Source organism: Gymnodraco acuticeps, unplaced genomic scaffold (assembly GCF_902827175.1).
Source record: "Gymnodraco acuticeps unplaced genomic scaffold, fGymAcu1.1, whole genome shotgun sequence".
Classification (NCBI taxonomy): Eukaryota; Metazoa; Chordata; class Actinopteri; order Perciformes; family Bathydraconidae; genus Gymnodraco; species Gymnodraco acuticeps.
In genome coordinates, this window is record NW_022989810.1 from 1,107,321 (window position 1) to 1,123,783 (window position 16,463).

At 43.1% G+C, this 16,463-nt stretch overlaps 1 protein-coding gene across 12 annotated transcripts in view; it reads right to left on the reverse strand.

Annotated features, from left to right (window-relative positions):
- Window positions 1–483: 483 nt before the first annotated feature.
- The window catches only part of ano10a (anoctamin 10a), a 33,768-nt gene continuing 17,788 nt past the window's right edge, over window positions 484–16,463 (reverse strand). For 5 of the 12 annotated variants that reach the window (XM_034228457.1, XM_034228465.1, XM_034228486.1 and 2 more), the window contains 2 exons: window positions 13,043–13,159; window positions 12,682–12,868 (listed from right to left, as the gene is read on the reverse strand). In XM_034228457.1, coding sequence (XP_034084348.1) covers window positions 12,728–12,868; window positions 13,043–13,159 — 258 coding nt within the window. In that variant the 3' untranslated portion in view covers window positions 12,682–12,727. Of the gene's footprint in view, window positions 1,879–1,944; window positions 2,545–2,641; window positions 2,733–5,246; window positions 5,267–12,681; window positions 12,869–13,042; window positions 13,160–16,463 lie in introns of those variants that run through there. The other 7 variants (XM_034228426.1, XM_034228420.1, XM_034228409.1 and 4 more) reach the window with 7 other exon arrangements.

The following is a 16,463-nucleotide window of genomic DNA, read 5'->3' on the forward strand; positions in this document are numbered from 1 at the left end:
TCCGGTGATCCACGTCTCTGCCCCCTGACCGGCAGCAGCTTGGCGAGGTCATTGTTCACAAGAGGGAGACGGCTGAAGGCCGAGACCACGTCCACGTTTCACCGTTTAAAGAGGCCCTTTTATGCTTTTGGGGGGTCTTCCCCTTCCTGTAGTGTGTCTACAGTATACATATAAGCAAATATACTTTTAACACTAAAGCTAACAAACAAAATACCTGCTCAACCTTAAAGATTAAAAAGGCCCTATGCTTTGGGGGTTGGCCCTATGTATAGGTTTCTATGCATGTAAATGGTCTCCAAAGGCTATAATCCTTGTGTTTCTCCCACACCTGTGTGCTGCTAGAAGCTTCCACAGCAGATGGTCCACGCCCACTGTAAACATTATTCATTTCCTCACAAACAATGCTGACTTCCTGGTTGTTAGTGTATGTTTCACAGGTTTCAGGCCTCTTGCGCTGAAATTGAATAACACTACACACACACATTTCATTTCCTTCTGTAGAAGCTTTGATCTGCTTTATTCCCATCAACACTTCAATACAGTAGAACATGTAAACACCAGAGCACACAAACACACATTCATTGATATAGGCATTGCATTTAAGGCACTGAGTGCTCATCTTCACCTTGTTGTGAGTCTTGAGGTTTTTACAACCCAACTCGGCTCCGCGTGTCGTTTTGGCGAGTCCTGCTTAAAATCATAACAGGAAGGAAATCAGAAAACACCAGGATACCAGTTAAACAATAATCTGTTTTAATTATAAAAGGTAATAATGCAATGCAATATAATACATTACAATATAATATACTGTAATGTAAGGAGTACTCCTGCCCTTGTTCGCGTGCTGCTTAGATCCTTCGGTCCTGGCAGCCCGAGAAGAGAGAGAGAACCCAAGGCCGACCAGGCTTTCATACCAAAACAAACAGGAAGGGTTAGGTCAGCTGGTCATCTTTTCAGGTCATCTCATTGGGAGATGCAAAAGATGCTGTGTCACAGCGAATCAGCCGTGCCAGCAGAGAACCAAACAGGCTCAGTTTGCAGCAAAACACATCTTATCATGTAGCTTATCACACAAGAGTCATAGGTGTTTCTTTATGAAAGCCATACTTGTTGGGAATTTAACAGTCATCATCTCATGACCTCCTCAGGGCCAGCTAACCAACAACGCCTAACTGTCTTCATACCACCAGGCCCTCTCTGAACTTCCATCCACCCGAAGTCAGCTCACCCAGAATCAGAAGGACCATTGTCTCTCTTAACTGTGTGACTCAATTCTCAAGGCCTGCAGGATGCGCATCATTAACTTAAGAAGAATTTCACCATTATATCTGAGGAAAATGTGCCTCGCAGTTCTCTTGTTAATTTGCAAAGCCTATTAATGGTTAACCAAGAAAAACACTCAAAGGGGTAATCTTTTCACTCAAAACAGAACTCACAAGTGATTCTGCATTTTACCTCCTCAAAAATAGCCTAAAAACACCCTTTTGATAAAAGGGTAAAAGTGGAAGAAAAAGACTATTGCGCTAATCTACTTTTAAGAAAAAGGGAACATTGTTTCAGGAATCTATAAAAAACCTCTATATTTAAGAGGAAAAATGTACTTTGTTCCTTCAACTATTAACACACAGGAATGTATATACCCACACATATATTAGGGATAACATGATGCAATACACCTCTTATATATGGGTGACATTAAAATGAATATACCAAAAATATGCTGCATCACATTTTCTGCATAATACTTTACATCAATTTCCACAACCTGAGGTAGCATGCTGAGCCCAACACAGCTACATCTGTCCTGGTCAGTCTGGGAAGCATTATGTTTACAAGCATCTGAATACTGAATAGTGGGATTTAATCCCTACATAACACCTATTTAAGCATTATGTTTACAAGCATCTGAATACTGAATAGTGGGATTTAATCCCTACATAACACCTCAGTTTGAAATCTAACAGCCATTGATTTAAGGGAGTAAACATTTATATTTCAAAATCTGAATTTATATGGTTTATTTTCCAAAATAGCAACTTCAAAGTCACACATTTAGATGTAAAGCTCCAACCAGCATCTGAGTAACAAAATATATATTTTTGGACAATAGAATGTTCTATCTTAATTTATGAGTCTTTAATTTTGTAGTTTTTATTTGTGAGGGACATTCCACTCCAGTAGTAATTACATATTATTAGAAATCTTTTGGGGCCACGTTTTGCCTCCCGATGAGCTTCAACCCTCACCCTTCAACTCATAGTTAGATGACACATTCTGACAACATTTGCATAATCCCAAAGGCCAGTATTAATTAATACTGTCTGTATTTAATACAGACATTGTTTCCATCCAGCGATGCTGTGCATATAAGCAGCGTAAGAAACATACATGAAGGGGTGATGTGTTAAAGCTGTGTGCAGCGGAGGCAGGCGTAGGTTCCATTAGCTCCTCCTCTTCTCCTGTCGTCTCCTCGCCTCCTCTCCTCTTCACCTCCTTTTCTCCTCACTGGATCCCCTTTGTGAGCTCCGAGGCTTCAAGCATTTTCTGAAACACAGCAAAGGTACATGTACAATTGTTTTACTGTGACAAGGTGCAGTGTGTGTGGGTGTAATGAATTCATTTTAAATTGATTTAAAGGAGTTGACCACCTGCTATGTTAGTCACCCACCAGCTCGCTGCGGTTTGTCTCGTTGCTCAGCAGAAAGCATTGTTTGGGTCTGTTAAAGCTGAGTCTTATTTTGAAGGTTCAGGTCCTCATTAGTATCAGTGAAAACAGAAGAGGGGCAGAGAGACCAGGGTTGCGGTCGAATAGTCCAAAAATCAGCTCCTAACGTCTATCCCCATCGTCTATCCCTTGACCTCTGAGTGAAAGTCACGGGGTTAAGGGATAGTGGATATGAGAATTCAAAAGGACTTAGGAGAAGAGACGACGGTACTTTAGAGAATCCGACTGCACTTTCACTATGCGACGTGTTTATGATGCGCCAGCGGACGTCATGAATGTGTGACGCAGTGTGACGGAGCAGTGTGACGGAGGCAGTATGACGGAGTGTGACGGAGGCAGTGTGACGGAGTGTGACGCAGTGTGACGGAGTGTGACGGAGGCAGTGTGACGGAGTGTGACGGACGCAGTGTGACGGAGGCAGTGTGACGGAGGCAGTGTGACGGAGCAGTGTGACGGAGGCAGTGTGACGGAGCAGTGTGACGGAGGCAGTGTGACGGAGCAGTGTGACGGAGGCAGTGTGACGGAGCAGTGTGACGGAGCAGTGTGACGGAGGCCGTGTGACGGAGCAGTGTGACGGAGGCCGTGTGACGGAGGCAGTGTGACGGAGCAGTGTGACGGAGGCAGTGTGACGGAGGCAGTGTGACGGAGCAGTGTGACGGAGGCAGTGTGACGGAGGCCGTGTGACGGAGGCAGTGTGACGGAGGCCGTGTGACGGAGGCAGTGTGACGGAGCAGTGTGACGGAGCAGTGTGACGGAGGCAGTGTGACGGAGCAGTGTGACGGAGCAGTGTGACGGAGGCAGTGTGACGGAGGCAGTGTGACGGAGCAGTGTGACGGAGGCAGTGTGACGGAGCAGTGTGACGGAGGCAGTGTGACGAGGCAGTGTGACGGAGGCAGTGTGACGGAGCAGTGTGACGGAGGCAGTGTGACGGAGGCAGTGTGACGGAGGCAGTGTGACGGAGGCCGTGTGACGGAGCAGTGTGACGGAGGCCGTGTGACGGAGGCCGTGTGACGGAGCAGTGTGACGGAGGCCGTGTGACGGAGCAGTGTGACGGAGGCAGTGTGACGGAGCAGTGTGACGGAGGCCGTGTGACGGAGCAGCGTGACGGAGGCAGTGTGACGGAGCAGTGTGACGGAGGCCATGTGACGGAGGCCATGTGACCTCTGGCCTTAAAGAGTTATTACCTTCATTTCATTGCAACACTACGAGCAAGAAGACACGGATGTGAGGGTGAGTGAGTTCCACAGAACATGTGATCATTTCATGCTGACTGTCAGTAATCCTGTTATCAGCATGGGAAAGGTGATGGTGCTCAATATTCCAAATCATCATGTTAAATCAGATCCATACGGAGCCCCTAAAGGGACATGTAAAAAAAACAAAAAAAACAGAGAGAGACAAAAAAAAGTCAGGATAACGAGTTAGTTTCTCGTGCACACGAGATACTAACTCGTTATCCTGACTTTTTTTTTACTAACTCGTGCGCACTTTTTTTTGTTGAGAAAGTTACCGGTGCGCCAAGGAGGAAGTGAAGCGCACAGGAGACAACCATTTCATTGCAGACTATCAATCAATCAATCAATGTTTATTTATATAGCCCAATATCACAAATGTTACATTTGTCTCAGTGGACATTCACAGTTTGTACAGAATATCAGTATGACAATACGACACCCTCTGTCCTTAGACCCTCACATCGTACAAGGAAAAACTTCCGAAGAAAACCCACAGTTTAAAGGGAAAAATGGGAGAAACCTCAGGGAGAGCAACAGAGGAGGGATCCCTCTCCCAGGACGGACAGACGTGCAATAGATGCCGTGACTGTTATGTTTACGTGGGGAAATGACAGTGCAGTGCATACATTATTTGAGATATATATCGTACTTAGACGGCTAGTGACGGGCGTTCCACTTTGGTACCGCGTTCCACTTTTCGTCCCGAACGTCCCGATGGCCAGTCCGCCACTGGCTCTGTGTGTGTGTGTGTGTGTGTGTGTGTGTGTGTGTGTGTGTGTGTGTGTGTGTGTGTGTGTGTGTGTGTGTGTGTGTGTGTGTGTGTGTGTGTTTCCCTATAAAACAGTACTCTGAGAGTCACGGACATTAATTCATAGATCAAAGCAGACTGGTTTACAGACTCGCCAGTGTTTTGCCAATCCGGTGCTGAAACCAATAGCTCTACACCCCTGGCCGAAATGTCCATAAAATTAAGTCTGACTTCAAAATATATCTCAAATAATGTATGCACTGTCATTTCCCCACGTAAACATAACAGTCTGCAATGAAATGGGTTGTCTCGTGTTCCACTTCCTCCTTGGTGCATCGGTAACTTTCTAAAAAAAAAATAAAGTCAGGAAAACGGATTTGTTTCTGCACGAGAAACAAATCCGTTTTCCTGACTTTATTTTTTTTCTCTCTTTTTTTTTTTTTTTTTTCCATGTCCCTTTAGGGGCTCCGTAGATCCACGAGCAAACCGTTAGGATATTAGATGAGTGATTAACTGTGAAGTCTTCAAAGCTACTTACCCTACAACATAGAGCTGCCTCTGCAGAACCAAGAGAGCACAGAACAGTTAGGAGAGACCAACAGTGCTTCACTCTATCAGAAACATGTGAACTGGGGATGGGAGCCGGTGTGCAAAGAGTCACAGCTGTAACACGGCTACAGAGTGTGCATCAGCAGAGACCCCCCCATCCCCCAAAACAAATGGCTGCGGTGCCGAGCCAGCTAATGCTTTACTGTGGAGCCATATCAACACTATTAAAGAAGGCACACCATTATTTTTCCACAAAGTGCTCTGGGACATGAATCAGGCCTGTGGCCAATGCTAAATGGAGCTATGGACGAGCATGTTTAATGGACATGCATAACATCTCCACTATGAGGAGTTATTAAAGTGTCTGTCCTAATGCGTGTTTGAGTAAATCACTGTATCATAATAACAAATAATACTAAAATATTTTTATTTTGAGGCTGCTTTACCGACACTCAAGGACACCTTCAAATTAATTAAAATATTCTTAAAGGTTAAAAACAGCAAAACATGACGGAAACATGTGCAGGGTACAAAGTACACTAGGGCAGGGCAATTTGTGCTATGAGCATTGGCATAAAATGGTATGCATATGTGATCTTAAAGTAGGGGTTAATGGAGTTTACTACAGTTTAACACTCAGTCACATGAGTTGCAAATATGACGACTTGCAAACAATTAACCTGACACAGGTAAGGACTTTTTTCTTTTTCCATATAGGTTCTTTAAATGATATTCGGAGTATCAACTTTGTCCTGCTATGTGTACCAGGCTGTGGTCGTCTCACGCCTTCACTACTGTAACTCCCTCCTGGCTGGTCTACCTGCAAGTCTCATCCAACCTCTGCAGCTAATTCAGGATGCTGCAGACATGGTACTGGCCTACTGTGCTGTCATTGGATCAGACCCTTCCTACATCCAGGACATGGTTTAAACCAAACACTCCAGCAAGTGCACTTCACCATCAGCTTGTTACACCTTCACCGCGAGTGGGACCCTTCGAGTCTGGCTCCAAAATGGTGGAAAAAGAAGAAAACAATGCTGATAATGTGTTCACAGGTGTGCATCAACTCAGTGAGGAGGGGGCCAGCTGTTGTTGTTGTTGTTGTTGTGGTGGTGGTGGTGGTGGTGGTGGTGGTGGTGGTGGTGGTGGTGATGATGATGATGCCTGGCTCTATGGTGTTAGCGAGTCCTAAGAACCCTGTCAGCCCTTTGTAAACCATCTATAGCACCTGGTCTAAGGTGCATTCAGTGCCTGTCTATGGGATCCTTTGCAGCCACCACTGGACTCTTATTGTACTATTGTATAAGCATGAACATTGTATTGCTTCCTAATGCGACCCATGAGGGGATCGGATCAAAAGAGCCTAGAGAATCCTCCGGAAGAGTAACTATTCTGCACGGAGACATCAGCCAGAACACCGCCACTATTACACTCATGGAATGATCACGATACATTTTATTGAAAACCACATATGTGGGGGAAGTGTGTGACAGGTAGTGTGTCACACAGGAAGTGTGTGACACAGGAAGTGTGTGACACAGAAAGTGTGCTGCCTGTAACACAAGTCTGCGGCCCCCTCAGTTTTTTGATTTTCTGCTCGGTTTGAGCACTACAGAATTGTTTAGGCACATCTCCCTATTTGAATAATACGTTGGAAATTAGCAGGAAAATTCTGCACCATTGACTTTACATACAATTGTTGTTGGTCAGTGGCACCATAGCCGTATCTCATTTCTGGGATTTCCCCTCCTCGACTCCTCGAATCCTCGGTCCTCCGGTAGTGACCCGGAAATGAATTTCAGCGCGCCATGTTGAAGGACATCTCATTTCTCTAAATGCACATCGAGGATCGAGCATCGAGCGTCGAGGAGGCTCTCTGGAGGAGCTCTAACCGAGGATACACTGATGGGTCCTCCACGGGTCCTCCACGGGTCCTCCACGGCTCCTCCGTGGATGTATTTCCGGCAACAGAGATGTTTCAAAGAGTCGTGACCCACGGCCGGACTTATCATTCTCAGCCAATGACAGCTCTGCATGCATCCCCTGGATATTATTGTATTAACTGCTTTCATCGCAACGCCATGTTTCCAGAGAGAACAGCTGTGAGGTCCGTGCAGAAAGCAGAGCAGTGTGTATAATATATATCACTCAGTATAACAGGCCTACATTACTCTCTGTATTTGCTGTAGTTTAGTAGATATCTACAAACAAAGAGTCGATATTTTTCTAAGACCATTTAGTGCTTCACATAATAAAATACACAACGTCAACGACTGTATCCTATATGCTTTAGGAGCTGTAGGTGTGTGTGGTACAGTGTGTGTGTAGATGCAGCGGACAGACAGGTCTCAGTTGGTTTGGTGTCCTCTGCTTACTTTTAATACTTATAAATAAAACTTTTGGCCTGTAATTTATTTTCCTCATTGTAGCGACCAGAGGGGAGAGGGGGGGGGGGATATATCCAGTCTCTGATTGTGTTACGTTATGAGTGCTCTCATACTTGTTTGATTCTGAAATTGTATATATTTATATAAATATATTCATATATATGTGTGTGTATCCGCATCCGCATCTGTAGCCTGTTATTGTCTCATTATACCGCACTGTGAATGAATTAAAAGTAGGGCTGTCAGTCGATTTATTGGCATGAAAGTTAAATTAAACAATGTTGCCAAAGCATCACAATACAAAATAATTAACAACATTAACATACATTTCAAATGTTTACATATTATTGATGATATATATATACAGTGATACAATTACATTTCAACGTGTGTGTGTGTGTGTGTGTGTGTGTGTGTGTGTGTGTGTGTGTGTGTGTGTGTGTGTGTGTGTGTGTGTGTGTGTGTGTGTGTGTGTGTGTGTGTGTGTGTGTGTGTGTGTGTGTGTGTGTGTGTGTGTTGTGTGTGTGTGTGTGTGTGTGTGTGTGTGTGTCTCATTCACTGTCCCTCAGGTTGTGGCATGTGTATACATATTGGGCAGCAAGATGTGCCTTGTCTCCTTCTCCTAAAAGTACTCTCAGTCTTGAGAGGTCATCAACCTCCTTGAAACCTGGGATTACAGAGTTCAACTTGTTCCAGTAAACGCTCCTTGCTTCGTTGAATGTTTGGCACTTCAGGAGGAAGTGCATCTCTGTCTCAGTCTCACCTGTCGTACAGTGACCACATATTCTGTTCTCTTTTGGTTGCCAGGATCTTTTGAGTCTTCCTGTTTCGATTGCCAGTCTGTGGTCACTGAGCCTGTTACTTGGTTAGGATCTGTCTCTGCTTTCTATCTCTGACAGTAGAGAGATATTCTGCCAGCTCATACTCTCTGTTTAGAGCCAGGTAACATTCTAATCTACTTTGGCTTTTAGTTTCTTCTTTCCAATGTTGTAAATAGTTGTCTTTGCATTGTGTTATAATGCGTTTGACTGTGATTGGTGTTTGGAGAGCAGTGTTGTTGAGAGACTGGTCAGAGTGGCTCTGAGAGGGGGCAGCTAGCCTCAGCACCAGCTGACATAGGGGACTCTTCTCTGGGGTTAGCTCTTGGCTTTGGAGTGGAGGGTGTCTCGGGGGCTGGATCTAAGGTGGTTAAAGAATGTTAGTGCTCTCTTTTGAGTGTTAATGATCAGTGGGTCTCTCTCCCTCTCTCTCTCTCTCCCTCTCTCTCTCTCTCTTTTGAGTATTAATGATCAGTGGGTCTCTGCCTCATTCTGCTCTACATGCATTTGTTGGTGTTTTTCTCTGAACACGTAAAATGTATCTGCAGAATTCTGCATGTAAAGACTCTGTTGGATGTTTGTCCCAGCGGGTATAGCTCTGGTGACTGAGTGGACCCCATACTTCACTACCGTACAGCGCAATGGGCTGGATCACACTATCAAAGATTTTGAGCCAGATTTTAATTGGAATTTGGACATTATAAAATGTTCTCTTGATTGCATTTAGAACTCTTCTGGCTTTTTCTTTGAGTGCATTCACTGCCATGTTGAAACTTCCCGATGCTGTTATGGTTAAACCGAGGTAGGTATAACTCATACTATGTTCGATGATATGATTGTTTATGGTAAACTGGTATTTGTTCTCCTGACATCTGGGGAGTTTTTGGAAAACCATGACATTAGTTTTTTTCATATTGACTGCCAGGGCCCAGTTCTTACAGTACTGGTCTACTATGTCCAGCTGTTGTTGTAGTCCTTGTTCAGTAGCAGACAGCAGAACAAGGTCATCAGCATAAAGCAGACACTTCACCTCTCTATCTAGGAGGGAGAGGCCAGGAGCAGCACAGTGATCCAACTGAACAGCAAGTTCATTTATATATATATATTAAATAAAGTGGGACTTAAATTGCAACCCTGACGAACGCCTCTTCTCTGGGTGAATAATTCAGTTTGTTTGTCTCCAATTTTAACAGCACACTTATTCCCTAAATACATTGATTTAACCAGATCGTACATTTTGCCCCCTATACCACAATGTAGAAGTCTATAATAGAGCCCTTCGTGCCAAATAGAGTCGAAAGCTTTTTTGAAATCAATGAAACAAGTGAATATCTTACCATGTTGTGTTTGGTGTACATGTTTGTTAACTAAAGTGTGAAGGGTATACACATGGTCGGTGGTGCGGTGTTTTGGAAGGAAGCTAATTTGATTTTTACTCAAGATGGATTGTTGGTTAAGGAAATCTTGTATTCTTTTATTTAGAATGCTACAGAATAATTTCCCCAGACAGCTGCTGACACAGATGCCACGGTAGTTCTTAGGGTCTGATTGTCTCCACTCTTATGAATGGGGGAAATGAGCCCTTTGCACCAGATGTCAGGAAAACATCCTGACTGCAATACGATATTGAACAGCTTGAACACTGTACCTGCATCTCTGGGGTGCTGCATCTGAGCATTTCGTTTTTAATGTTGTCTGGGCCACAAGCTTTCCTTGGCCGGAGAGATTGTGTCTGTGTGGTCAACTCTTCCCAAGTCATTGGGAAATCAAGAGGGTTTTGGTTGTCTTTAATAGTTTCTTCTAATGTGTTGTTCCACAGATCCCAGAATTGATTTTGATCAATGGCTTTCTCAATATCTTCAAGTTTCATGTGGGTATAATTTAGTTTTTTGTTCCTTATTGTACATTTATATTTGTTTAAAACGTCATTGTATCTAATGCGTAAGGCTGGGTTGTTTGGTTGCCGATGTTTTTCATTTGCTATTTTTCTCAGGTCTTTTCTGATGGTCTTGCTTTCTTGGTCAAACCATTTGTCAGCGTTTTGCCTTTTAACAGGCTTCCGCTTTTGTTTGATTAGGTCAGTTTTAATAGCTGCCTTGTGAAATATCATATTGACAATGGCCATGTTTACACCATCTTTGGTAGGAACATATTGATTTTGGTCAAATAGTGACATGTCATTCATCAGATCAGGTGAGTTCAAGGCCATGGTAAATTTGTCTCCACTGTCTGGGGCCCATCTGTAAGTAGGATTTAATGTATACAGCTTACTGGGTTCCCTTGTTGTGTCACTCATTGGACCTGAGAGTTTAAAGAACACATTCATTCATTGATTGATTGATTGATTGATTGATTGATTGAGTCTCTCTCTCTCTCTCTCTCCCCTCTCTCTCTCCTCTCTCCCCCCTCCCCTCTCTCTCTCTCCCTCTCTCTCTCGTCGGCGAAATGCCGCTCCTCTGTCTTCATCTTCAGTCAAAGCATGAGACTGAAGTCCCCACTGTGGGTCAAAATAATGCACTGTGATGTGCAGTCGACACGTTGGATGCGATCCGAATTATCTAACACAGCCCCTCGTCCTCCACAATGTTAAGCTGTAGCCCCCCATTTAGCTATCGCTGTTGCTGTCCAGGCGTCTCCCCGGCAAACTTTCAAGCGTGGTCTGCCGCAAGTGAGCGGCAGGAGCGGGGCTGTTAGCATCAGCTGTGTGCTTGGCTTGCTGTTTAAAACGCCTTTTTTTTATCCATATCTCTCGCTAGAATCTCCCACCATCCAACTAACAACAACAACAACAACGTCAAGCCTTTGGGCTCTGAAACTACGGGGCGGGCCGAGGACAAATACACATGCGTTAATCGCATGTTAAAACAATTAGTGGCGTTAAAAAAAGATGGCGTTATTAACGCGTTAACTTGACAGCCAACAAAACAAAAAAATATATATATATGAAATGAATATAATTCAGGCCATGTGTCTATGCACGAATGCAGCTTTTATTGTAATTAACACAACAGGCCTCAAACGATTACCTCTTTTAAGCTTTTCCTCTTTTATAGGCTACAAAGGACCAAGGAGGTCATGATGAAACTAAGATTCACTTTAAATAGAAAACGTCTGGTTTCCCTTCATTATGTGGACAATGAATAAAATGTTATGTAGTGCTGGTAACTCCCATACTCAGGGCCGCCCCTGGACAACTTAGGGCCCCAAGCGACATTGTGAGATGAGGCCCCCCCCCCCAACCGACAGGAGTGAACACATTTTTTTTGGAAACAAAGTAGGCTACTTTGCAAATATAATTCCTGTTTATCATTATTATTATCAACACAGTTACTTTTGTATACAGTGAGGTAAATGGTAAATGTGCATGTATGTCGTTCAGTATGCGTTTACAGGTGAATACGTCTGCATTTCCTGCCAAATACTAGCCTCAAAAAGATTAAAATATAATTATGGCAAATAAACTACTTCTACTAATAATAATAATAATAATAATAATCAATTCAATAATATAAATACCATATTATTTTATTATAATATAGTTGTAATATAGTCAAGACAAAACATGCTTATGACATGCTCAAAAACTGATATTTCTTAAATCTGTGTTCAAATGTAGTTCCCTCTGTCAGCAATGTATCAACAACTACACACACATTTCTATCAGTATTTCTCTGTGTTGTGGTTGACATGATGATGGCTGTTAGGAGTTAAGGGGAGAGGCTGAGCATCACCATGAAATGTGGAAATTGACATAAAAATGAATAAAAGTGGGAAAAATGCTCCATGTTTTTTAAGCTGTAAACTTTAACTGTTATGTAAGCCAACTAGACAGACAGTGTATCACGCTTCCTCCTGTACATCAGCAGATAAAAGGCACAACATACTTGAATGAATGTTAAATAAAGAATGCTGGAAATAACTGCATCTCCATTAGCCTGTATGCTATGCAGAGACTGCCTTCTTCATGTCGTGAATTGCAGCTGATGTTTTAATATGGCAATTGGCAAAAGTTTGACATTTCACTTATACAACATTCGCAAGTTGTACATTTGACTCATACAATAACCCACCTTCGAGTGATGCTCTAGTTTCTTCATGTTTTGTTTTTTCCCCTCTTGCTTGCGCCGGACTGAAACTGTCTTTTCACCGACATCTCTTCACCTGCACTAGTGGCCGTATCAAAGCCGTGATTGGTCAGATGTCGATTCATTGCAACGGTGTCGGGTTACAGACGTGATCCCCTTGTCACCTCTCACTCTCACGTGTCAGCGGGGGGTGCGCGGAGAACTGCGCACAGCAGCTGAGGCCCTCTGGGCGGGGCCCCTTGCGCAAGGCGGGCCCCCATGCAGCTTGCGTGATTGGCCTGTAGGGAGGGGCGGCCCTGCCCATACTAAATAAAGTATCCACTGCAAGATGGCACACAGTTCTGCAGTTAAAATATACGAATGGACTTTATGTCATTCTAAAAATGGGGAGGCTGCAATTGTCTAATGGTGCCATATTTCTCTTTTATCTGTAATTGATGTATTGTGTGCTGTTAACTGTTGTTGAGTGACTGAGATTTGCTGTCAGGTTTTTACCTTTTTCTTGAGGGCCTCCAGGGATTCGAACTCCAGGCGGGACAGCTTGATCTGGATGTGTTTGGGGACGTCTGGGATGATGAAGGACAGGATGAACTTGAAGGCCAACAGCCCGTGCTAGAACCAGAAAAACAGAAACTCAGTTCTATACTTCTATATCAGTATTTACAAAGCTGGCCTGGTGTACCCAAGGACACATCTTAACACGCAGCAGTCTTTTTAGTTACAAAAGATTCATTTTAAACCTCCCAAACTCCAATGTATTTCAATGAATGAGCCTAAAGCTTCTCACACGCATGTACAGCTGTTGGCAATGCAGAGTCATGCCAGACTGAGAGACACTACACGTTGTAATTATAAAAACTAAAAAGATTAATTATTACTTTATAACATGAGGTGAAAGCAATCTTAAATACATGTTTATTAGAGGTTAAAAAGGTTTGCGCATATCACAAAAACACATTGTATGTGATATGCTAGGTTTATGAACATTAAAGCATGGAAACATGTCACAGTAGAGGCACAAAATACAAATATGAACCCCAACGTTTGAATAATAGGAGCCTTTAACTGAGAGTTCTTTGCAATAGAATGCAGTTCTGTTAAACAGCACAAATCAATATGTTAATTTAAACAATGGATCTAATTACTGCGTGTTTATCTCAAAGAAGCTACTCATAATGAAGACTGCTATCAGGATACTGGATACACAAACGACAATAAACATGTATATATCACTGACGAATAATACAATTAGAAGTTCCACTAAATGGGGAGAAATGTGGGGTCAAAAATATATCCTTTAAAATATATGTGGGAGTCAAGACTTATTATCACAGCTCCCACTTAGACCAGGAGAAAGTCCTCTCCAGCAGCGGGCTGGCTGGTTGCCTGGTTACTGCTCACTGATGTGTGTAAACCCCATTATGTAATTACCCAGATATCATCGCTCCACTGCTGGAAAGCCAAAAGGTGCTGCCCCCCCACCCCCCTCTGCAGGGTTGGGGAGTAATGGATTACATGTAACTGGATTATGTAATCTTGTAATTTTTTTCCTTTACAGTTACATAAAAAAAACATTTTCATTCATTATTTTCTCCTGTATTTATGTGCATTGAATTTAAAATGTAACATGTTGATACTCAGATTAGGTTACTGATTACATTTAACAGGTAAGTAGTAATTATTACAGTTACCCTCCGGACCCCCTACCTCCATGTCCAACCCCATAAATGACTGAGATAAAGAACAAACAATGTATATAAACTAGCTGGCTGTAGATAGAACATGTCCCTTATGGCAATATATTGGATGTTGTGTCAATAATGCACATCTGTGTGTGGCTCTCCCGTGGAACAGTAAACATTATACAGCCTGCCTCTCATTACTTCTGTTTTCCACTCTCTTTAATAGCCTGCTCGCTCGATCTCAGGGAACGTTCTGGATGCTAACAGGAGGAACGTGCTCTGATGTACAATCAGCGTTTCTCTCCCTCTCACATCCATCTTCCTCTCCTCCTCATTGCTTCCCGCCCCTACTGTTTCTCCATCCGCCATCATTTCCTTTGCTCTCTCTTTTTTCACTCCTCCTATCTCCACTCTGACCTGACTCTGTCACAGGCCTGAGCTCTTGACTATAGAAACACACCTGTGTGCATGGACAGGATGGATGGCTGACAGAGAAAAGACAGAGTAAAGGCCAAACAGGAAACATCACCTAAACATGCTTTATAAAGTCATGTTCGGGGGATGTAGTATGAGAGGTAGCATGCTAACCGTTAGCACAAGAGTTCCTAGCATCTCCTTGGCTGGGATTAAAATCAACAAGAAATCACAAAGCTCTGCAAGCGCCTCTTCTTTAGTAATTTCCAGGTTCATATTTGTACTATGTTCCTCTCCTGTGACATGTCTCCATGCTCTAATATTTAAAAAACTCTTTATTCTTCTCATAGTGCCTGTACTGCAACACCTCTTTTCACCCTCTGTCTGAAACTAGAGCCCAGTCTGCTCTGATTGGTTAGCTGGCCGGCTCTGTTGTGATTGGTCAACCGCTTAGGGGTGTCCCTCCCCTTAGCTTATCATGTACAATGTGTTGGAGCGCTAGCCAATAGATGCACGAGTGTTACATAGTGATGTTACGGAACTAAACAAAGGAGTCCAATGGAGGCGTTTCAGGCAAGGGAGTGTGTGGGAGAGAAAGTCCCTCTGAAGGAACACAGGGATTGTAGCCTTTGCAGACCATTTACATGCACACGATCCTATAGAACACACTACAGGAAAGGGAAAAGCCCCAAAGAGCCCTGGATCAGAGGTTAGCATGTCAAAAAGTATAGTGAAGAAGATCACCTGCTTTATTTAGCTAATATTATATTCCATCTGTCTTTTTGACCAATGTTTCTGTATAAATGCAAATTGGCAGTGAGACGCGTGGTCACCGGACTCTTCTCTAGCACCACCATGAGCTTTACGTTAGTGGATGTGAAGGAAATGTATGGACACATAGTGGATGGACTTCATAAAGTATGATAGAGTCAGACACTCTTATACAGTAAACTATCATTACTACAGTAGGAACAGAAAAACAAATGAGGGTATCTCTCACCAATGAAAGGTTTAATTAAACATAATGGTATCCGCAAAGATGCTGGAGGGGAAGAAGTACTCACAGTGAAACACTCCTGCATACACAGTGGAGATTATCTCAGCTATGTGTGCAGACTACACACTCAATCCAACCTTCAGATGATCAATATGACCCAGTTTCTGCCTCCGTACACTGAGGTACAGTATGACTTTATTTTAGTTATTGTCTGAGACAATAACCAGATGGTTGGAAGGATCCTCCCTCAGGAGCTTATAAGTTCTCTCTGAAGGACTGCAGGAAGGTTCAGATGTGTAGAAAAAAGTACGTCAATTGGTCAGACAGTCAGTAGGCTGTTTTGTGCGGGGGCATAGTGCTGCAGCAAAACTGTGATGTAACTTGGGCCAAAGTTATCAAAAATAAGTCATTGACATAAATTCTGTTACTGAAACAAACACCAATAATATAATAGTATATTGTGTTTTTATTGTGCTTTATGAAAGTGAGATCTTAATCCGATATAAGAACTTTGGGACAGTTTTCAAGATGTGCACAAGATGGACTTCTGGTTCAAGTGAAATATCAAATAAGAGAATTGGGATGCACCCTCGTCAGTGCATTGGGGGGGCTCTAGCTTGGACTCTGGCTCCACCTGGTGAGCAAAAATCAACTCACATAAAGCAGCGTGTTGGTGATATCTACAGTCTGTAGCTTCATGTTTTGTGGTTTTACAAACATGTGTTCTGCCTGACTGTGAAGGTGCAGACAGACCATCTTTTATTCACAGAACTGAGACAAAGGCTGCAGTGGAATAGTGAAAGAAATGACAAAGATGAATGTC